At 50.9% G+C, this 23670-nt stretch overlaps 2 protein-coding genes across 2 annotated transcripts; both read right to left on the bottom strand.

Annotated features, from left to right (window-relative positions):
* Window positions 1-620: 620 nt before the first annotated feature.
* Window positions 621-8953, bottom strand: esyt3 (extended synaptotagmin-like protein 3). Its single transcript, XM_052082006.1, has 23 exons — window positions 8429-8953; window positions 7736-7777; window positions 7416-7550; window positions 6948-7024; window positions 6813-6882; window positions 6554-6643; window positions 6397-6452; window positions 6194-6314; window positions 5950-6126; window positions 5705-5787; window positions 5587-5635; window positions 5394-5483; window positions 4175-4237; window positions 3989-4045; window positions 3210-3281; window positions 2858-2944; window positions 2624-2773; window positions 2202-2494; window positions 1628-1726; window positions 1380-1511; window positions 1181-1286; window positions 992-1041; window positions 621-722 (listed from the first exon to the last, which is right to left on the bottom strand). Exons 1-23 carry the CDS (start codon window positions 8849-8851, stop codon window positions 671-673), a joined length of 2574 nt encoding a protein of 857 aa, XP_051937966.1. The 5' UTR covers window positions 8852-8953; the 3' UTR covers window positions 621-670.
* Window positions 8954-9813: 860 nt separating this feature from the next.
* Window positions 9814-16213, bottom strand: gjc4b (gap junction protein gamma 4b). The gene is made up of 3 exons (XM_052082021.1): window positions 15903-16213; window positions 11008-12187; window positions 9814-10758 (listed from the first exon to the last, which is right to left on the bottom strand). Exons 2-3 carry the CDS (start codon window positions 12152-12154, stop codon window positions 10745-10747), a joined length of 1161 nt encoding a protein of 386 aa, XP_051937981.1. The 5' UTR covers window positions 12155-12187; window positions 15903-16213; the 3' UTR covers window positions 9814-10744.
* Window positions 16214-23670: the final 7457 nt, after the last annotated feature.

Here is a 23670-nt window from a genome sequence, read left to right as displayed (position 1 = left end):
TTTTTGTGAGTCACTCACTCCGTTTGTTGTATTATGCTGTACTGCGGCTACTGCCTTCCCACGGCCAAGGTGGGCGGAGCGTATTGAACTGGATTGCGACGATCGTGATGCACCAAATCGATGCTTTTGTGTCACATTTCTATTTATTAGTCTTTCACCATGTCACCATTCATTAAAAAATAAATAAAATAACAATTCAAATGCCTTTTCATAAAGTAGGATTACACTAAAAAAAACGCCAGTTATTTTCCTGCAAGAAACAAATGAACGCATCTATCAACCTCTTTAAAGTCATCCACTCCAAAAGTCAAATGTGGACTCACTCATGGAAACTCCAGAACCGTTTCAAGACTCTCCAGTCTCTTTCTTGTGTAACTGTGTGAACAAATGTGACACAACCAACCTGCGCTGCTTTTTTATTTTATTTTTTTTATTTCAAGCTCCCTTTTACCACATTACAAATAAATCTCTTGTTTTAAAAAAATCCTATCAATGCAAAACAACAGCTTGTCAAACAAACATTAAAAAATACTGTCGATCACAACAAATATTCCTCTGATTGATCACATCAACGCAGTTTAGTTTGTGTTGTTCAATCCAAATCAAGATACAGTAACAGCTTCAATGGCCTCGTGCTTTATTTAGCAGATGGTCTTGATCTGGAAGCATGTTAGAGTTCGCCCCTGCTTTGACGCTTCTGGCCTTGTAACGAGAGCTTGTACCTTGTGAGGGAAAAAAAAAGAAAGAAAGACACCGAAATACGTTTAGAAAGAGTCCTTTACAAATAATGTATTGTTTGATCTAATGTGGAAGCTAAAACTGTCAGCCAGGTAAGAGTTTTTCTCTTCACCCCAAAAAAACAAACACACAAAAAAAAAGACCACTGTCGTGTTCGAACCCCTGCCCGTGCAAACATTTTGAGGCCCCCAAAACGGCAATTCCACATCCAATGAAAAGTAGAGCGACTAAATTCACAACAAGTTTCCCATACCAGTCTTTGACACCTTTGACAAGATCCAGCTGGCCAAGACTGATCAGCACCTGTGGGCAGAACACATACGAACACTTCCTTTCGGCACCATTATCGATCGACCCAAAGCGAACAACATTTGTATTTGGCAAGACGCATATGAAGCGGTGCGTCCGCGAGTGAAAATGCTTTCTTCGTCTTCCCGCCTACCATTCCAATGTCCTTCCTTTCGCGCATGTGGAACATCTTGTTGTTTTTCACCGCCACATCCAAGGTGCGCGTTAGGGCCTCCGCCAGGGACACGTCAAACTCAAACCTGATGTCGGTTGGGAAGAGACACACGTACACACACAGGCCACAATGGAGAAAGTGCCATGGCTCCGTCATTAAGCAAAGCGCCAGCGTGTACTTCTCCTCAAAGACGGGATTGACGGTCCGCTTCTTGACGTGAGTGCGCTTGCGGTGTCTCCACGTCTGGTCCGGAAGCAAATACAGCCGCACGTACGAGTCGGTTCCGTTTTCGCTACAGGCGAAGATGTCCCTGTGACGAGAGCGCAGCGACCGTTGCGCCCTCATTTGCTCATTCCCGTTCTTTTCGCTGACAAAAATACATCCGAGTGCGGAGCGGGTTTTCCTTTGCGCGCGACAATACAGTACCTGCAGCCGTTGACCGTAATGACCAGTTTGTTCCTCAGGGTGGCGTAGCGCGCAGACAGGCAAATCTCCCCCAAGCTTCCTCGATGTTTGCGGAGGGCCCTACGGAACATCACAAACGGTCAAGCCGGAGGGGAGGAACGCACAACTTTTGCATCAGAATAAATAAAACAAATATTTGAAGATTGGAAAAAGGACATGATGGGGGGTGGGCGGATTTTGATTTTTGGGTCCATTATGAGCCAATGTGACCCCCCCCCATTGTTAGTTTCTTCCTTTGGTATGCAAGAAATATCCAAGGGTCAACGTGACCCGTTTTTAGCCTCTTTCTTTGATGCGAGTCATTTCATTTCTCTGGTAGGGGTCACTGTGACCTCACTCAGTGGGTCATTGTGACCCGCTTTTTGTTTCTTTGGTTTGGATTGATCAAAGTCAGGCCCTCTGACTTTGTTTCTTTGGTATAACCAGAAATGTTCATGCCTGCCGTTTGTTTTTGATTTTGCCGTGGGTCAACGTAACCCACGATTAGTTTTTTTTTTTTTTGCTGTGGTGCAGCTGAAACGTCCCCGAAACTCACTCTGGATAGGAGGCCCCATCCACCAGATCGAAGCGCGACGCCGCAAGAGCGTTCTCCGACAAGAGGCTGTGCGAGTCGTAGCGCCCCGTGCTGACGGTAGACGGGGAGGTCCTCAAGGCCTCCGTGGCCAAATAGGAACCCCGCCGGTGGGTGGTGTAGTCCTCCGGCCCGCCCGCGGACGAGGCCCGACTGCTGGAAGGAAACGCGGTTGTGGAGGACACGCTGGCGTTGCTCTGCGCCATTTCTTGGCTCTCAATGACGGGTTTGGGTGCCGGCTGCTCCACAGTGAGAACCTGTTGGGGTCAGCAAGAGTCTTTTCAAGATCCGCAGACCATTAAAAAAAAAAATAAAAATCGACGTGACCCGCGGTAAGTTAGTCTCTGCGGCCGAAAGCGGCGGCCACGCCGTGCCGTTCCACCCACCCTGAGCGTGGCTTTGAGTTTGATTTGGCTGTTGGCTCCCGACTGCTCCAGCAGGAAGCGCTGGTCCAGCATCATGTTGGAGACCTTGATGAAGCGGCTCAGGGGCAAGCGCAGAATGCCCAGTTGCGTCTTCTTCTCGTTCTCTTTGACCTGCCGACCCAAATCCCATAACGGTCAGGTTCCTCCTTCAACGCTTTGGAACGGCTTCACTTTCCACGGCGGCGCCTCTCCGACCTGGACAATGAGCTGCTGCGTTTTGATGTCATGCACAAAGAAAGTGAAGCCCTCTTCCCAAACGGGGTCTTTGTTGGAAAACGCAACCTGAGGACACATTAAGAAGAGACGCGGACGAATTTGTTGGCCATAACGTTCCGTTTGATGGGAACGTTACCAGTCGAAGCAACGTAGCGACATTAGCTTAGCCTTGCATGTGCACTTAGCCATCCGATTCCCGTGAATGCTTTACTTTGGCAAAAATCAAAACCCTCCATCCATTCTTCCCTCCACTACCTGAAATCGGGGTCGGCGGGTGGGGCACACCCCGAATAATCTATTTCAAATGAAATTTGATCATCTTGTGGCGTACCTTGCTTTTCTGAACCGTGTCGTCGATGGACAACTCCACATAGGAGCTCGGACCCGCAGACTTCCTGGTGAGCTGGGAAAAAAAAAAAAAAAATCAAGCCGATCCGTCGGCAGGTATGCAAAATAATCATCAAATGAATCAAACTGCATCTAACAATTGCACTCTTGTCAAAGCGTCACTCTGATAGCTTGCGCATTGGATTATCACGATGCTAGACGCTGAAATAATTGTTGAAATATACATTGACAGAAAATGTCATTGATGTTTTGACCCCCCCCCCCACACACCCATGTTCATAATAACTTGGATCACAGCGTCCACATTTCCCATTTTGTGCTTTTGATTGTACTTACAGTGAATGTCCAGCAGGCGGCAGTAGCAACAAAGAGGGCACTGAGATTCACCAGGCAGGCTACTTGAATGTCAAATGATAATTGCGTCTCTTCTGCCTTTTGTGTGTGTGTGTGTGTGTGTGTGTTTCAGGGCAAGAGAGGAGGAGAGGTGGCATAGGGTCTTAGCAACAAAAATAAATCAACAAAAACGCTCGCCTGAATGGCTTTTGACTATAACAAAATCCCAAGAAACAAATAAGCGCATAATACGCGTGCTGCAAATGGCTAGCGACGCGTTTTTGGTTTTGAAACGTCCAGCAAAGCTCCAACGACTGAGGAGGAAGCGGAAGCCCCAGGAAACACGATCGGCATGCAGTTGGAAGACAGGAATTACCGGCTACTGCGACGGACGAAATATTGCAACGACAATGCATGCTCAACACTTACCCGACCTTCTCTCCCGTGTTTCTTTTTATGGTGATGCTCGATCTCACTCAAGTCTTTCTGCAAGCAGACATTCACACCTTTGGTTCAGGAAATAAAAGAAGCGCCAATTGGATGAATCCCCGCAGCACATTTGAGCTTGCCAATCTCTCTCTCCGTCATGTAAACGCCGCGCCGCGGGTGACTTACGGGAAGGTTGGAGGCGTTGTCCAGATACACGGCAAGCATGGCACAAGCGTAGCCCTCGGACGACTAGGAGAGGAAAATGGATTATGGAATATGGAAAATGGATAATCAATTATGAAGAGTCACATAACCTGGCTCATTTAACCTCTCCTCTTTCATCTACAACTGCTTCAGACAACAAAGTGTCTGCAGAAAATTGGTGAAGATTGCATGACGGTTTGTGTCCTATGTGTTGTGTTGTGTTTTTTTGGGTTGTTTTGACTTCAAAATGGCGCCACGAGAGTGGCTGCCTTTCCAGCAGCTCCTATATTTTGTTGTTCTACTTCTTCCTTTCATAACGTTGCTGCTGTGAATTGGGAATTTCTCCATTGCGAGACTAATAGAGGGGTTCTTATCTTATCTTCCATCCATCCATCCATCATCTACCGCTTATCCGGGGCCGGGTCGCGGGGGCAACAGCTTTAGCAGGGAAGCCCAGACTTCCCTCTCCCTAGCTACTTCTTCCAGCTCTCCCCGGGGGATCCCGAGTCGTTCCCAGGCAAGCTGGGTGACATAGTCTCTCCAGCGTGTCCTGGGTCTTCCTCGGGGTCTCCTCCCGGTGGGACATGCCCGGAACACCTCACCGGGGAGGCGCTCAGGAGGCATCCGAATCAGATGCCCAAGCCACCTCATCTGGCTCCTCTCGATATGGAGGAGAAGCGGCTCGACTCTGAGCCCCTCCCGGATGACCGAGCTTCTCACCTTATCTCCAAGGGAGAGCCCGGACACCCTGCGGAGAAAACTCATTTCGGCCGCTTGTAACCGGGATCTCGTTCTTTCGGTCACGACCCATAGCTCGTGACCATAGATGAGGGTTGGAACGTAGATCGACCGGTAAATTGAGAGCTTCGCCGTTTGGCTCAGCTCCTTCTTCACCACGACAGACCGATACAACGTCCGCAAATATAGATTATCTTATCTTATCTTAAATCCTTGCGGTGCGTTTCTGCAGCCGCGGTGTGGAGGCGACGCTGGCTGAAGACTCGCCATTTTCAAGCAGAAAAAGCCAAAAAGCGAGCAGAGCCGCAGTGTACCATAAGCCGCGCAAAGTGCGATATGGCACGCTTAGTGGTGAAGTTCTGCCTCCGCCAATGAAAATACAATCGAATCTTGAGCGGCGCTATTTAACGGGTGGCGGCTTTGCTCGAAAATATTTTTTTCCTCGAGAGCGGCGGCTTCGTACCTCCTTCAGCAGAGTGATGTCATCTTGGAGCGAAAGCCAATGAAGCTTCAGATGAACTTCTCCGCTCGGGACGCCCTCCAGGGGAAACCACTGTCGCCGACCGTTGGGAGCAGACGAGGGAAAAACAAAAACAAAGCGGCGGACACAAAAGACGGCTCAACTTGATTCCAATGACGAGTGAAAGCGGCCTCACCTGATCCATTTCTTTCTCCTTCTTCACTTCCCCCAGATCGAGGTCATACCTGACGGGGGTGAGCGCACGTTGGAGGAAGGCATCGAGACAACTGGCTTGGCCGTCCGATCCTTCTTACCTTCCGATGAAGTCGTCTTTGTCCGTGTCTTCATCAAAAATCTCCACCTCCAGCTCTTGTCCCGGCGCCTCGTGGACAACAAACTGAGCACACACACACACACACACACACACACATACTTGAATTATCTTTGTTGGCAGTACCGGTGCTTTAAAAGTAATGGTGAGGAAAAAAAATGGTCGCCGGTTGGGGAGCAGCGCTCTAAATTCAAAGAAGTTTGAGTCGCGGCCGCAACGTTCTCCTACCTCATAGGCCTCCCCCCATTTGGGGTGCAGATTCTCTTTAACGGTCTTGCTCCTGACGCCGCGGTCGCCCACGCGCAGCATGGCGTACGGGTCCGACTTGCCTTTCACCATGCCCATCATGTACGTGTCCTTGGCCACCAGGTCCCTGGCCTCCAGCAAGTGCACCCTCACCACTCCCTGAGGAGCAAACGGGGACGCTCAAAACCGGCGGCGTGTGGCGGGCGCGACGGCGAGGGCGACGTACGCGGGGCAGCGGAAACCTCATCTGGTCCACTTTGACTTGGTCGATGAGCGGAAAGCACATGCGGTTAGGCAGCACCATCAGGGAGGCGATGCTGTTCATGATGGTGCCCTCGGACAAGGAGCTAAAAAAAAAATAAAAAGAGAGACGGGCGATCGATGAGGACGGACGGGGCGAGCGCCCAAAGGTCTGAGAGGAGAAGGCACCTGAAGGCGGGGCTGTCTAAAATGTTGGTCATGCCCGTCCAGTTGATTTCGAGGGTCTGAAAGATGAGGAAACCATGGCCGTTAGGACTCGGCCTTATGGCCTTCCGAGTAAAACTCCCGTAGATCCAGAAGATAATTTTTTCAGGAGCGGACTCACCGGGCGGCGGATGAAAAAGAAGGTGACTCCTCCCACGAGCGGCACTTGTCCGATGAGAGGCTCCAGAATCACCCTGATCATCCCTCGCAGCTGACGCATTCAAAGACGCCGGAGGTTATTTGTCGTCAAAACAAAATTCGAGCGTCAACTTTGATTGGCGGGATGACACTTGAGCCCAAAGGCTAAGGTAGGACTTTTGGTCTTGCCATTTTGATTGGATTGCATTTCACGGGGGATGTCACTCGGACAGCCGACTCACCTGAAGTCCTTTGACGCCGGCCGTGATGGCCGACTTGAGCTCGGCGTCGATGTCCACGTCGCCTTCGTAACTGCGAAGCAAAAGCGGTCAGAAACGCGGCCGGGGGCCCCCGCGGGAGCAACGTGCCACACCAACTTGACGGTCAGGTCCAGGACCACCTCCCGGTGATCCACCTCATGCGTGTACGCTTGGATTCCAACAATGCGGAGTGGCTGCGATCAAGAACATCCGGTCACTGACGTGCTTGGGTCCAGAGACCCCCCCCCCCCAGAGTCCAGAGACATTTTCACAGTAATTATACTTATTTCTCAATATGACATGTAGTTTCAGTTCATTTTTTTAAGCGATTACATTAAAAATGTAGTTTTGAGCGAGAGTAACCTCCCTCCAAACGCTAGAGGGCGACATTGCTCATTTTCTCCCCTTGCACTGTGGCTACTTTTCCAACGATGGATAGCTTTGCCCTCTGCTACACGTCAAGTGTTTGAATTGGGAGGGGGGGGCGATCTGAGCCCTTTTGACGCAAAGCATAATCAATCTGTGGAAAACGTAAGCCACTCGCTGTGCTTTTCTCGTCCACGTACGGCCTGCTGAAAGACTCACCACATGTCCAAAGTGGATCTTGGTGAAGGTGAAGGTCTTGAGCTCGGAGTTCGACTGCCTGACGGCCGTCTGGATGTTTTCCCGCAGGAGCTTCTCCATGAACATCCCGAAGAAAGGCCAGGCCTGCTCCAACACCTTCCGCGCCGGAGCAGATCAAGAAACGCATGCAAAAAAACAAAACAAAACAAACAAAAATAGCACAAAGACTACAAGCCATGTCTTGAAATGATCCTCAAGCGGTACTTGAGGCCAAACTCGCCAGTCGTCGGCGCTGGTTCGGAAGGAAGAACAAAGCTCAAGGTGTGCTTTTAAGACCCTACCTTGTTAACCCATTCAACTTTCTCCACGTCAGCAAATTGGATCTTTTGGAAGGCAGGGGGAGAGAAGAAAAAAAAACTACAGTTAATGTCCAAAGTGTTTTTCCTCCCCACAACACAAATCACTGAACTTGACAGAAGCATTGCAGGAATGCAGAATTCTTGGGGTAAGGATTTCATTTGCAATCCGCCATCATTACCATTTGAAAATGGGAAATATGAATGACACCTTCGGTGACGTTGCCGCACGCTCAAGCGCCGCCTGCTGGTGAGCTGTGGTGGTGCAAGTGCAGCCACACTGATAGTTCGGATGTTCAGCCCAAATCAGGTATGCCAAGCGAATACATTCAAAACAACCGCATACGGGTTTTATTTTTATTTTTTCCTTCAACTGAAGCAATTCGCAACGAGCGCGCGGCGGCACTTCGTTCCATTTCATCTCAATTAGTTTTCAACCATTCTTGCAATAGGTCTCGCGTTATAGATGGCAGAAGGTCTACCGAGAGAGACATTTTTGGTTTGGTGACGCGCCATGAGGTGTCAAATGTGCACCTTGGTGAAGCCGGAATAATATGCGTGTGCTTCAGAAACGAAAACGGCCGCCTTTGCCCCAAATGAGCACTTTCGCTGTCCTTTCTAGCTAAAAGACGAGGAGAAGTAACTTTGTTGATCGGTTTTGGGGCGCTTTGGACGTACCCACGATGCCATCTGGAGGGAGGTCTTCAGCTCCGTGCTCACCACCTGCTTCTCGTTGTCCACAAAGTCAATTGCGCTCCCGATGCGGGAGTCCTTCCACTGGCGATTCTTCTTCCACCAGGTGACCAAGAGCATGCACAGCAGCAGCCAGCTGATGCTCAGGCCCAGGTAGCCCGTCAGGTAGACCGGGTAGAAGAGCACCACGCAGCGGAGGAAGTACACGAAGAACTCGGTCAGGATGCGGTTGACGCCGGACGCGCTCAGCTTCTCCGAACCATCGCCGCCGAGTTCGAGTCCCTCGACCGGGCTCGCGGGGAGGCTCGGGGACGCCATCTCGCGACGGTCCGAAAGCCCGTCGGGCTGCGAGGTTCTGGGAGGCGTCAAAGTTCCGCCGTCGGGCGTCAGAACCGAAGAGGACGCCATTGACGAAGCGGAGTTGTGGACCCAGACGCTTCCGCACTCGGGGAACCGCGAGGGATGGGCGGAGACGCACCTGAGCCCGATTGGGTGGGGCCGGGCCAAAACGACTCGGTGCGGACACGCTTTGAACTCACCGCACTTCTCCGCATTGGTCTAATCCACGTCACGTGTGTAATGGACGCCATCTTGATTTTTTTTTACCCCGCTCACGTTACGAAGAATCCTAGTCCATTTCTGAAATATGATTGGCTACTGCCTCCACTCTTCTACAACATGATTGGATGCTGCACTCGGGTTGTCCGCGGCCCTCTACGGACAGCACGGCAGCACCTGCCTTCAGTGTGACAGCGTTATGACGTCCATCAAGACCAAATCAACATTTTCGGGGGGGAAAAATGTGACGCATATTTGAAAAATGTATTTGTAAAACTATTTAAATGTGCGCAAAACCCCTGATGGTTTTTTTTCTTGTCCTCATTGTACACTATAGTTTGTTCAATATTTCATGTTTCCGATATTCATTTCAAATTTCAAACAAAAGCGTGTCACTTCCTGTTCAATATCAACCACGAGATCTTGAGGCTTTTTCATGCATCATGTAACGAGAGACCTATTTTTGACAGTCGGTGAAACTACTATAAAGGCTTTTGTCCTTTTACATCAGTCCTTCAGTTGTGAAAATAAACTTGCGAAGCTGAGTAAAACCACTTGGGACACATTAGTTTTTTAAAATATTTTATTTAAAAAACGACCACAAAACTATCATTACAAAAAAGGTATAAAACGTACAAAAAGCATCCTTCTAAAAAAAATACACTGAGATGATGTCTTTGAGTCGGCACAAAATGGCACTGAGTGGGTGTACTTCACATACCCAAAAATCAAAAGGCATTGGCTTCACATTGATATGATTGCGAGGTTTACAACCAGTCATTCAGCAACATCGACAAGACTATCCCTTGCTCTTCTTTTTTTTTTTTTAAACAAACAAATGCGGGCTGTGTGTACCGATGTTATAAAAAGGAAGAAGCAAAAAAATTTAAATTGTACCAAAAGAAATGGTCAAAATGTGCCCCATCCCACAGATTCAATCAGGCATTGGGGGAGCTCAGACAGCAGTTATTTATATTTACATATAAAAAAATGCGCCTTTTTTTTTTTTTTTTTTTTACAAGACCATCGAAAAAAAAAATAAAGAACAATATTAAGAGTTCGGCATTTTTCAAGCATTACCCAGGTTTGTTTTTGTCTTTGGGCGGAGGCACCTCCAGAACGTTTGCAAAGCTGGTGCAACATTGCCAAGAAAACAAGAACAGTATCAAAACACACTCGAGAGCCTTGGTCCAGTACCTTCCTTTTTAAGCGCGGTGCCTCATCCATTCAACTTTGCTCACCATTCACACTATTCCTGGTTTTTCTCACACACCCCCACCCAAAAAAGAGAGAAAAAAAGTGGAATTCCAGTTCTGAGATGCATTTGACTGAACTTCCCAAAGTTGCAACTCTTAACTTGTGACTAGCTCTAAATCTCATATAACAAAAGATATATAATATATAGAAATGTAAAAAAAAGAAAGAAAAAAATAAGTAGCTGCCCTGAGGGAGATGTTCATGGTAACGGTTTATCGCAAAAAGCACTTTGGATCTCCTTTTTTTTTGTCTCAAGTAATGTCAGGTTGAGACCACTGTTCTCCTCCTTTTTTTTGGACCTTGTAGCGGCTGTAACACTGCGATCGCTCGGGGCCGACTTCATATGCCTCAAGGTCGCCGCGTCTCTTTCATACGGACAAACGTATACACGCATTCAAATTCCGGTTGCTTTCCCTTATGTCCAATCAGCGATCCTGATGCCAGGCTCCAGTTTCCAGTGTCAGCTGGGCTGGCGCTGACCACTGCCTATGCACGCATACCTGCAAGGGGGGAGAGCGAGGGGGGAAAAAAGCCAGCACCCATCACCAAAAATTGTCATAAAATGGAGAAGAAAAACAATCGTACGGATTGAACTACTAGGAAGAACATGATCAGGAACGGAATCATGTTCCTGCTTTTTTATCTTTTTTGGACAGATCTTGTTGAATAAAGCAATTCACCGGGAGAACAGAGTGCCATATAGTTTTGTTTTGTTTTTAATACGCGAGGCCGGAGTCGGCGAAAGGTACCTTTGTCGGACGCGGCGGTCTGCTTCTCCTGGGCAAAGTTGAGCCTGTTCTGCTCGGCCGCCGTCCCGTTGGACTCGGGACTGCTGCTGCGGGACGGGCTGAGCTCCTCGTTGTGGTAGGCCATGTCCAGATGCTGCTGAGCCAGCTTCAGGTGCCTGCGCAGCCTGTCCAGCTCCCGCGACGAAGCCTCGTCGCCGAAGGACTCGCGGCCCGAGTCGGCCATGTTGTCCCGGAAGCCCAGTTTGCCCGAGGCGTCCTTCTTGAGCGCGGCGTGGTAGCCCGGAGGCGCCGAAGGCTGGCGCGAGATGGAGGACCTCTGGCTGGCCGACGCCGAGTGGCGAGGGGCGGGGGGCCGCGGCCGCGGCGCGCAGAAGCAGTCGCGGATGCCGCTGATGCCCAGGTGGAGGATTTCCAGGACGGTGAAGAGCAGGCACAGGGCGCTGACGGCGTACATGATGAGCAGGAAGACGGTTTTCTCGGTGGGGCGCGAGACGTAACAGTCCACCGTGTGCGGGCAGGGCGAGCGGGTGCAAACGTAGGACGGCGCCACCTCCAGGCCGTACAGCACGTACTGCCCGAACAGGAAGGACGCCTCGAAGACGGCGCGCGACAGCAGCTGGAAGATGTACACCTTCATCAGGCCGTCCCGCTTGATGCGCCGCCGGCCGTCGTGCTTCTTGCCGGGCTTCTCCTCCGCCTCCTTGTCCTTCTCGGGCTCGATCTCCTCCAGGATCATGGGGTCCTCCTCGCCGTTGTCCTCGGCCTCCTCGTAGTCGCGGTTGGCGCCGCGGCTCACGATGGGCATGCGCTTGCGGGCCCGCGGCCGGTAGTCGGCGTCGTCCATGCGCGCGATCTTGTGCATGGCGAAGCCCAGGTACATGATGGTGGGCGTGGTGATCATGATCACCTGGAAGACCCAGAAGCGGATGTGCGACAGCGGCGCAAAGGCGTCGTAGCACACGTTCTCGCAGCCGGGCTGCTGCGTGTTGCACACAAACTTGCTCTGCTCGTCGTAGTAGATGGACTCGCCGCCCACCGCCGTCAGCACGATGCGGAAGACGATCAGCAGCGTCAGCCAGATCTTGCCCACGAAGGTGGAGTGATTGGAGATCTCGTCCAAGAGACGCGTGAGGAAGCTCCAGCTCATCTCGCCGGTCCGGCTGCGGCCAACTTCTCAGATCTGTCCGCAAAGAATGGAAAAGGGTAGCCGGGATGAAACATCCGCTAAAATCGACGACGACGGACGGAAAAAGCAGTGCACAAAATACATTTATCGTTTGACTTTGTCGCTGTTCATCTCCAGCCCCGAGTACGGAGGGAGAGCACATCTGCGGCGTTTTCAACGACGGCCACCGGGGGGCGCCAGTGTACGCCCAAAAGGAGCCGTGAAGTCATCCGCGGCGGCCTCAACACTTTGTCGCACGCCTGCGGCTGAAAGAGCATTTCTGCTGCGTGTTTTGATTTGCCTTCCAACAGGTTTCACCCGCGTATCGGCTTCTCGTCTTGCGCCAAACCATCGCTTGAATTCGACATTGTACGAGGCTGCCAAATGACCGCAGGGGGGGGGGGGCAAAAGCGGAAAGATAAGAAACGAAAGAGCAAATCTTGTGGCTTCACGCCATCCGTGACCAAGCTCGTAACTTTTACACTGTCAAGCACGCTGCACTAATAACGAGGAGGATGCGAAAAGCAGGCTGGAAAAGTTGCCATCCGAGGACGTTTGAGAGTTTGGAGCAGCCGCCGCTCTAAATGGGGATGGGGAGAGATTTCAAAATCATTCACACAAGTACATCCGTGATTTTTTCCCCCCTGTTTTTCAGATCCACAAATAAATTTGTGTTTTTCCGTTTTTTTTTAAAAATTGTCTTCGTTTGTCATGACTCGTTTTTAAATACAGTATTCCATTGTGTGTGGGAGGTGTCGAAAGTGCGTTTGGAGATCAGCTGACACGCGCATTTACTTTTGATGCAAATGTCACGCCGTTTTAATTAAAAACCATCCGGGACAGGCGAATACCCAAACAAGGTCGAGTAGCTTCGTATATCAGGCCGATATCGGCCGAGTTTTGAGGTATTTGCGGAGGATCAGACAGAATAGTTCTTCCTTGCTGGTAGTTTGTGCGACGCTGCGGCCGTTTGACACATTTGATGAGTCGGCGTCGTGTGCGTCAGAAAGACAGAAAGCTTTTGATTCGCAATTATCGGTCGCCGCCCGCGCTCAAACGTCAATACTCACGCCTATATCGGGTTAAGGTGAAGGAAGAAAAAAAGAAAAAGAAAAGCCAGCCGTCTGATGAGTGTGACACATCTCATTCAAATATATCAAAGGAAATTGTACTTTGAATATGATAAAATGCCCCACCTGGGAGATTCCTATGCTGCCTCTCACTTTGGCTCTGCCGCTCCAAATCTCAACTTCGCAGGTTTGGTAACAAAACCGTAATGTTGCTTTCAAAACAGCCCATTGAATAACTCAAGTTCAAAAAAAAAAATTCCAGTGCCACCCCCAAGTCAAGTGAACCGGTTTGATTATGTACCGTGCCAAACGCAAACACAGCCTGCGGGCTCAATCTCCCAAAGCCAAGTGGGGGGGGGCAGATTGTACACAGACAACGTTGTGATTTTAGTGCAAGCGCAGATTGCCGGCGCCTGAGCTCATTGAACTCGATCAACATCAACTCGAAATGGCGACCATATACGGAAAAAGCCACTCGGCGGCTTGAGCCGCACGCCGTGAAAAACAACCGTTTGTCCTGGCCCGCTTCCCAAGGTATGAATGTGACATTTTCCCACCAGTCGTGTCGGAAAGCGGCCCTCCTCGCTAAAGCGAACCGTACAAGTTTCCGTTGGGCTGTACGAGCTTCAGCTCACGTTTACACCGCAAATCCAAACATCTGCGCGGAACCCGGCAGACGGCGGTTTCCATTCCGGAGGCTTTCCAATCAGCTTGGGACTTAACATACTTTGGGTGTACTGGAAAGAAAAAGAAACCTTTGAGGTAGACAAGATGACCACAATAGCGCCTTACCGCGCTTTGATTGGAGACCAAAGAGCCCAAATCTTACTTCGGGGCTCCTCAGCAGGAGTCGGCGGGTATAAAACTATCAGCTAGGATGGCGGGGAAGCCAAAGATGGAGTCTTGGGTTTCAAACGAAAGCCCGCGACACAGATGTTGCGCTTCTTTAGCATGACCACGCGACAAAGATCCAAGCTGAGATACGGCAATAGAGCGCCGCTTTCTTCCTATCCGCTGACGTGACTTGCTGCGCCGGCCAATAAAGAACACGTTTTTTTATTTGGGGGGGGGGTTGCTTTTCATGCTTTCTGTGACTTTGTAGATGTTCCACACGGTGTTGTGATAATGAGAGCCTGCCGTTGCGCTTGCCTTTTGCACGTTTAGTCAGCGTTTACAATGCCACTGTGGGCGCAGTCGTCCACAGGGACAGAAATTCAGTCGCTTTTTTTCTTTTTCTTAAGTAACCCGAGTCTGTTCTTTGATCCATCTATGCGGTTTTCTTCTGTTGTTTTTGTTCTGAAGTTATTGTTATGCTCTGCCTTCTTGGCCAGTCCACCCATGAAAAAGCAATCTCCATTTCAATGGATTTCATTTTCTGGTTAAATACAATTGACCTCCTCAAACAAAAAAAAATCTTTGGAACGTTCATTTTTCACAACGAGCACGAGAGGGAGTCCCGTGTGGGGAGCATACTTTGAGTACCACTACCTGGAAGCAGAAAAAGACGACCATTTTATTTATCCGTACATCTGTAATAATAATAAAATGTTCATGATTTGGTTCAAGGAGGATTTGAAAAAAAAATGAGAATGATCCATGATTAAACTCTTTCTTTTTTAGTTTTTATGAGGCCAAACTAAAGTGGGAAAGGATTTTTCTTCACCAAAACAATTTTGGTGAACAATTGTTTTGGTTAAGCTGGCACAGATGGCTGGAATTTTCCGTTTATTTATGTGGGGAAAGTGGATTATAAGAGTTAGCGCTTAGTCTACATCGCCCCCCCCCCCCACACCCCCACACACAAAAAAACCCTTGATATGTTCTTGCACTCCCACCTACCAACCCCCACACACATTGTGAAACATTTCAGGATGACAGTCAATATGACTAAGTGGACATTCAGAGCCTTGACGAAGGCATCACGAAGTAAACACGGAAAGGGGTGGTGGTGTGGGGGGGGGGCTGCTGTGGCTTCCACATCTGGGATGTTAGTTAGGAATTCCTCTGCAGGCTAAGAGGCTCAACGGGGGCCTGCATTTTGGAAGCCAAGCTCGTTGGCTACTTCGTGTTCCTTACTGCTGCGAGTCGAAGCTAAAACAATCTTGCATACGTATTAAACGAAATGATTTTTTTGGGGGTGGGGGGCGAGTTTCCCTATCCACGAGAATGTTCCTCGTGGTCCATTTGGATACTCGGCGTGTTTTTACCCGCACTCGAGAATTCCACAAAATGACGAAAAAGTGCCATCGAGACGACGAAGACATTTACGTGGATTAGCCGGAAAGTTGGGGCACACAAAAAGGTGCCCCCCTTTACGCCTTTTCATCGCATTTTACGACACAAACTCCGAACGTCCCCTTCAAACTTTGATTTAATTCACTTTATATGACATATTGGAAAAGTACACGGGTTATTTTTGTTTGAAAAAAAGCGCACACGTCGGAATTACGGCGAGGTGCCAGACATCGAGCGTAGCCATTCACACGTAGTCAAAGGCGAGCGGGGTGGGGGGCTGTAGGGGGGGGGGTTTCGCGCTACCACAGAACTAAAAAGTCGCTTTGGACACAAATGACCAACTACCTGGCTGAAAAGTTAGCGTTAAATCTGCTGGTCACATTGCAGAGATGCTGCTTTTGTTCAGCAAGTAGTTCAACGGTTACCTTGTGGTCGCGATGCTGCTGCTTCGCCGCTTCGCCGCTCCGGCTTTCGGCTTTCTTCTTTCTCTTTTTTTTTCTCTCTCTACAAAAACGTCGTCCACCGAAAAGCTCGCAGCCACCAGTCCCCGCTCAAGCCATTCGCCGAATGTTCCGTTGTCGGGGTGGCGGAGCAGCTCGTAAGCTTGCGCGGCGGCGGCGTCGTGAGGTGTTGTGCGCGTTGGACGCGGCGGGCTACAGACAAAGAGCGGAGTCCCGCAGGGTGGGTGTCCCCCCCCCCCCTCCTCCTTTTCTCCATTCCTCCGTTTCGCCTCCTCCTCCTCCTGCTGCTGCTGCTGCTGCTGCAGCACCACCCCACCCCCTCGTCTCGCTCTCATCGGCTGCTCCTGATGCAACACTAACCTCTTTTTTCGATGCGCCCCCCCCCCATGCAAGATAGACCCAGTGAAAGCCTCCACGTGGTCGATCTTGAACAACTGCCAACGTATAACTGTAGACGAAGACGTGACGGTATGACCTAAAGTCGTGACACGACAAAAAAACTTTGTGAGGCGAAAGGATTTCTTCAACACAAATGAGTTTTGTTGGGGGGGGGGGTTGTCTCGTTTCTACATTTGCAGTTGTAATACTGCTGCCATGCTACATTGTGAAGGCAGAATTTAATTGAATTTGCCAAATTCCGAGAAGTTCCCGAAAGTTCTCACATTCGGGCGGTACGTATTGAAAGCGGGGGCCATCGTCGCAATGAAGACATTGGCCAACACCCGCTTTTGTTTTGGAAAACAAATGAAATTAACATGTTTGCCCATTTCCTGACACGCGACACACCAAACCAGAAACACTCACTTTACAGTTGTGCATTTTCCTGCACTCTTAATTTGAAAATACTGTCCATTTTTTTTCATTGAGAAAAGCAAATTGATTTTTTCCTTCTTTTCGCTTTTTTTTCCAATCTGAGTGAAAGAATCCACATCCGAATTCATAATGGAATTCATTGCTGGTGACTGATGGTCGCCGTAATTTGCCCCAAGATTCGCCGTGAAAAATGAGACACAGGGGGGGGGGGGGTCATTCATCGCTAGCCGCTCAAGTTCACACACATTGTGTGTGTGAGAGAGAGAGAGAGAGAGGCCAAAATCTCAAGTAACACCCCCCCCCCTAACTTTTGGTCTTTTTGCTTATGGGATGAAAGGTTGATGGCGCGAATGCCATGACTGCGCATCCCTTTCCCTCCCGGCTCGGGCGTAATTGGCCCTTCCGAATGAAGCGTAGCACGTCGCCAACTCATTTGCGGAGTTTGAAGCATTTCCACGGCGAGATTTATGCCCCGTGACGACGTCGGGTGGCTCGGACCGTGAATCACAAGTTGAGCGGACGCCTTAGCTCAGCACTCTGAACAATATAAAAGTGGCATCAGCCATCTCCGAACCCCCCCCCCCCCGCCCCCCTATCTCCTATAACATAAAGCCTGAAACTCCACTCCATCAAAAAGTAAGCGTCTTCCTAATCACCGGCCTTCTTCCCGGGGGGATGACTCGGCACTTTCTCCTCAGACTTGGAAGAAGCTGACGAATGATGTGAAAGAGCAAGCGCGCTTCGCATTGGGGGGGGGGGCTTCCGCCATGTGACTCATCTGCTGGATTGCCAAACCGTGGCCCTTTTCGACATATTGCCAAAACTAAAACTGGTGCTGTTCTAAGTGAGTCTTCTGTGGTTTTGATGACGGCCTCCGTTTCCGGCCGCTGACCTCTTCCGCGTTCATCCCACTTTATTTCGTGATCGGCAGCTGGCTAAAGTCAAACTTTCCTCCGGTGAGCACTTTGAAACGGTCATTGGTGCCTTCGCCACATCTGGGCTGGATTATTGTCTCGACTTTGATCCTCTGTTCGTCACTTGGCCCAGAACGCCGCCGCTCGCCTCTTGACTGCGACTCGTAAGAGTCCAGTCACTCGGACTCGGACGTCCCTTTCACTGGCTCATTTCGGAGTTCTTTTGAAGATCCTCTGATTTGTTTTCCAATCTTAAAATGGCCTTGCCCCCCCCCCACTTGGAATCAAGAAATGAGAGCAATCAGAGAGCACAGCACACGAGGTTCACAAGGGCTGCTATTTGGCCGCGTAAAAAGCCGCACTTCTTGTCTAATTGCCGCTGCAAAGCGGGGGTCAGCGGAGGAATGCGGTGCCCTTCCCCCTTTGTAGGGGAGGGGGGTGGGGAGGGTCAGGCCTTTATTCATCGGATGTAATCCGGAATCCACAAGAAAAGAGTGGAGAGACAAAAGTATGACGCTCCCCCCACCCCCTCCCATAAATGTGCAAAAAGTGGGCCAAAATTGGACTTTGACTCACTTCCTGTCCATTTGAAGCCATGGCTTCCCCAGACTTTTTGATGCGTTTCCGGGCGCTACCCACCAGTTTTCACGTATGGGAACAGGGCGCCGTTTAACCTCTGCGGGGGGGGGGGGGGGGGGGCACCGCCTGCACCATGTTTTTGTTTCGGTTTCGACCTTGCAGCCATTGCTGCCTGGGCCCGAAAAAGAACCAGCCCCATAGAGTGGCTTCGCAGATCAACTTGGAATTGGGTGGACCCCTCCCATCAGAACAGGACACGGGGGCCAGCCAAACAGGACTGAAGAGAACCAGTCCACCGGGGCATCACTAAACAAAGCGCAAGCTTTCAAACGGGAGCGAAAAGGCGCTTCCACGTGTCAGTTTTTTTTTTTTTTCGTCCGAGCAAAAAGCAATCGAACGAGGTAAGCCGAACCTTCCGGTTTGGCTGCGAGCGCGACGGGGAAACGCAGTTCCGTGCCAGCGAATTCTTGGCATCGTCTGATCACAACTTTTGCATTGCACTTGCCAGCCTTCGGAGATGCGCGCGTGCACTTTTCGGAATTTCTGGGGGGGCGTGGCTTAGATGATCCTCCATGCGTTTGGGACGCGTGAGGTGAAAGGTGTCAAAGCACAAACGTCGTCGACTGAGGAAATCTCGCAGGCAGCGGGCGGGTGCCTTGTGGCAGAGGAGCTCGAGAGCTTCCAAAGAGTTGAAAACAAATCGCAGGAACTTCTTCAAACAAACTCCCAAAGGTTATCGGGAGCCAGTCGAGCGCAGGCGCAGGCGCGGGTGGGCTCCGTTTGCTCGGTCACCAAAATGGGGGGGATGGGATGACATTCTCGCTCGGCGGGGCTTCACTTCCGACCTCACCGCAATTTGCCCCCCCCCCCACCCCCCTTGCTCCCTGTGAATTCCCTGCTCGGCGTAAAAGTTTTGCGTGACGGCCGCCACCCGCGCGCTTTACGGCGGCGCTCGCTAGTGCGCTCGGGTTACAGTTTGGAAGCGAGCCTGCACGTGGGAGCCTCAAAAAAAAAAACAAAAACAAGAAAACCCGCTCTCCTGTGCTTCTTGGGAGGAGGGGTCCAGTGTTGCCGTGGAAACAGACTACAGCCCGACCCCCGTCCGGCAGCAGATGGCGATGGCGCGGACGGGGCGGGATTTACTGGCTACAAAGCCATAAGCCGCATGTCAAGAAAGCTGCGCTTAGTTTAGCCGACATCGCCGCTGGGCTGCGACTCGCTATTTCAATTGTCGATTGGGAAAAAAAAATAATTTAGCGATCCATATTTTTTTATTGTTTTGATGTTTTTTTTTTTGCATCGTCAGAAAGTAAAAGCACAGATTTCCTCTTGAGAGAAATTTGGAGGTTTTGGAAATGTTAAGCAAGGGCCCACAAATGATTCACATTAAAAAACAACCCCCCCCCCCACCCGAAAACCGGGGTAGGGCGTTGGGGTTCCTGGAGAGCCCTCTCCCGCCTGTTTTCGACCCCCTCCCTACTCCAAGCGTTCATGATTTGCGGCCCCCGTTTTCAATCAAAGCGGAAGCCAAGCGACTTGTTGAGCGCTTCCTCGGCGACTCTTTCGAAAGACGTTTGCCGTCATCCCGAGACAAAGCGGCCCTTTCAAAAGCGGACCGAGGGAAAGTTGAAGGAGCAGGAAGTGTGTTGATTGAGTGCTGCCTCTGTAACCCCCCCACTCCCCCACCCCGAACTCCAACACGACTCGTCCCCAACACTCAGGAATGAAGAAGAAGCTTCACGGCTCTCAAGAAGAATGAAGGGAAACTTGCCATTTCTGACACACACACACACACACACACACACACACACACACACACAGAGTTGTCCGTGTGTGTGTGAGCAGTCCGTTCCTCAAGTGCGCAGCCGTCCACATCTGGCGCCGAGGCTTTGCAACATTGCACTCTTCAGTTGTTGTCGTCTCTCACGAGGCCCGTTGGAAGGGGAAAAAAAAAATGTTTTGCTGTTTTGCTGTTGAGAGAGGCGCTATTCGGGGAAGAAATTCTCAACTGCTGGAACAGTCAGCCCTTGTCTCTCACACAAGTGACGTTTGGAGGGGGGGGGGGGGTTATTTACGGCCGAGAGACGAGATCTCGCAAGTCAAAGCAAAAACATCGTCTGATGGACCTTCCCCTTAGTCGGCCCGCGTGCCTCCGCCTCGTCGGCGAGCTCGTCAAGCTTCGGGCCGTTCCGCCCGTGTCCTTTGGCGCTTTTTGCACCCTTCGGACATGGATTTTCCTTTGGCGAGAATGACACATGGTTTCCCTGCGGAAAAAGAGAATTCCAACTCACGTTACCCCCCCCCTCACCCCCCCAAGAAAAAAAAGGGGGTGACGAGAAATAAGCCACTGCACACTTTTTCCATGTTGTCAAATGAATGCCGCCAGTTCGGCGCGACAAAAGTCAACAAAGTGACTGCAACTCATCCACAGTCCCCAACATTCACCACGACAAATACGCAGCCCCCCCCCGCCGCCGTTCCCGCCGGCTCCGCATACCGAAAACGGCTCCGAGGACGCCGCTTGGCCACCGGTGACCATCAATTTCAAGCCTTTGGCCCGTCCACGTGAGTTCATTGACACAAGTCCGGTTTGGGACGGCCATTGGGCAACATGGCCGCTGTTGAAAGAATGCCCGCCAAAACTTTGTGTGAAAGGTCTTGGCCCCCCCACGGGGCTTGGATTTGATTCGGATGTGGAACAAGGTCGGTGGTGCGCCAAGTGGTGGATAAGACGGGACGGGATGGGACGGGACAGAACAGGAGCCGCCTTGCTGCGTGCTGGAGCAGGCCAACTGGATAGGCCGGGTGGGGTGGGAGGGGGGCGAAATCCCTTTTTCCAATCCACGTTGGGCGTTTTGTTGTTTTTCACTCGACTCCTTTTCCATGTTTGATGCTTGAGAAACATTTCAAAATGCGCACGCACACCCACACAAAACACATGGAACCACTTAGGAGGTTCCACCGCATCCGTAAAAAAAAGGGAAAAAGTCAGGCGGCGGACCCGCGGCCAGTCCGGTCCCAGAGAGCCGCCGTGCCGTCCGTTTGAGAGCGGGAGGCTTGGAAAAGAGAGCCCCCCCCCCTGGACCCGTGTTTATTCGGCACGCAGCTGCTAAATAGCGTCGGCTCGCATTCCAGGGCGCCCGGCCCGCCCGTCTGAGAGGAGCAACGGCGCGTTGGTGCCGATCAAGCCTTGGCGCTGGCACGCCCAAAGAAAGGCAGACTCCGGAAACGCGCTCGGTCGAGGCCGAGTGGCGAGTCACTCGCCGAAAAAAAAATAATCAGACACGTCATGCTTTGTTGCTTTCGGCATGCAACTGGAGAGGCAGGGAGGGACCACTTTGGGGTGGGGGGGGGGGGCACACGATATAAAAACCTCACAGGTGCAGCTTTCAAACTCTCTTCACGGTCTTTGGTTTTTTTTGGGTCCAATTTGGACTTGCTAGAAGTCTCGTCATTGACAAATTTGGGAAATCAATTCAGATTGGATCCATTTGTCAACAAACGAAACAAACAAGAACATTTGTCTGCTGCCTTCCTTCATCTCTTGGAGTGAAGGCAGCGCAGAAGACAAGTTTTTAGTTTTTTTTGGGGGGGGGGGCTGGGTGACACATCCCGTGACGAGATTGCTCAAGGCTAAGAACGCATCCGCCGCAAAATACCATTCATTGGCGGTTGACCGCGCTTTTGACGGCCGTCACTCATGCGCCGTTTGCGGGCATTCGGGCCACTCAGCGTTTTGCGTGAATGCAGTTTCGAGGCACTTGGGCAATTCGCGCACACTAGAGAAGGACAAAAAGGGTTCAGGGTTCATCTGCATGGCTACTGGTGCCACTTCTGCTTTTAAAACCAGGAACCAGAAGCCAGCCCAGGGACAAAGAGGCACTTTGTGACTCGCAATTGCTCTCGTCACACCTACGGCACGTCGTTGATTAGCGACTCGCTATGCGTTCCAACGGGCCCAGATGACTCGGCGCAAAGTACCGGTTGGAGCAGGCTGCCGACCGGACGGGCGCAGCATTTTCTTCGCCTTGCCCTTTACGGACTTGAGCTTCACGTGTCAGCCTGCCATCTTGAAATGGGAGCGAGGCTCCCTCTAGTGGCGTGCGAAGGAGTCCCCGCCCACAGCGCCGTTGAAGTGAACTTTTTAATACGCCTGCGTCACTCGCATTTAATCTTTGAGAGTTTGGGATCCGTCTTCAAGTCACTGGGCTTCTCCTTCGCCGAGAACGGATCTCGACATTTCGACGTAGGCGTGAGCGGGCTCGCGTCGAGGCGCCGTTCATTTCGCTGCTCGTAAAGCTCGAACGAGCCCCCAACTAGAAAGTTGGGAGCTCATGATCAAGACGTCATTGCAAATCAAGCCCGACGAGCGAGCAACGTTTACGAAGCGTTTTGCCCTGCGATTATCCAATCTTTGTCCGTGCGGCCTTCCGAGCGAGAGCCAGCTGCGCCTTGGCTGATTTGACAGGAACGCCGGCAAGCGGCAGGGGCCTCAAGAGTGCTTTTGTGCCAGTGACACTGATACCTTTGGGCTTTTCTCCGCCACAAGCCGTCTTCTGTTTTGGACGGAGGAACACTCCGCTGCACATTTCCATGGCTGCTTTATACTCGTCTTATTTGATTGCGACTCACCTAAATGCAGCGGAGAGGTCGGGGGTCAAAGCCAGTGTCATGCAAACCGGCCAGCCCGTCTCCATTGCACCTTCGTCTGAATGAAGGCCCTGAAAATGAGCCCAACCATACGCACCTGGACAGTCGGTGTGCTTCACATATCGGAAACAACAACGTTGCGACGCCGATAGCGTTTGCAGAAGACACTCGAAATGTCCAGTGCGAGGTGCCGCAAAGACAAAGACCTTCTCCGAGAAAAACGGGAATTGTTGTCAAACGCCAGCGAGCAGACGCAATGCATAGGCAGGACCTTTCTGCCCCGTGTCCACAATCTTAATCTCTGGCCATCAAAAGCACAAAAGCAAACACTGTAACTTGGCCCCGTTTTCAAACAAAGATCTTTGCTTTCCTTCGTACAATCAAAACACCGAGGCCGCGTGAGACAAGTGGACATGTCCCAAGTGCTGGAATGAAATGAGCGCGAGGGTTACAAAAAAAAAATCGAAATAATCCAGTGACATTCATGCAGCTCCCTCCTTCAGTTGACATGCTCTGGCTGAGTCGCGCCCAAACCACACTCCAAGTACACGCCAAGGGCACGGACACACTTTTGGGCTTGATCCTTGAGGCCATTTGAAGCAATATGTCGTTGGTTTTGGCGATATGGCTTGACTTTCAACCATTTATGTACAGCGTCCGTTCCCGAATGCATTTTTGTGGGTAAGAATGTTGAGAGATTTTTTTAAAATGGTCAAGTTGCTCGATTCTGCATCTACTACTGCCCCTTCCTGGCTGAAGAAGGAAATGCAACACTA

Source organism: Hippocampus zosterae, chromosome 12 (genome assembly GCF_025434085.1).
Source record: "Hippocampus zosterae strain Florida chromosome 12, ASM2543408v3, whole genome shotgun sequence".
Lineage (NCBI taxonomy): Eukaryota > Metazoa > Chordata > Actinopteri > Syngnathiformes > Syngnathidae > Hippocampus > Hippocampus zosterae.
This window is presented reverse-complemented; position numbering and strand designations above follow the sequence as displayed.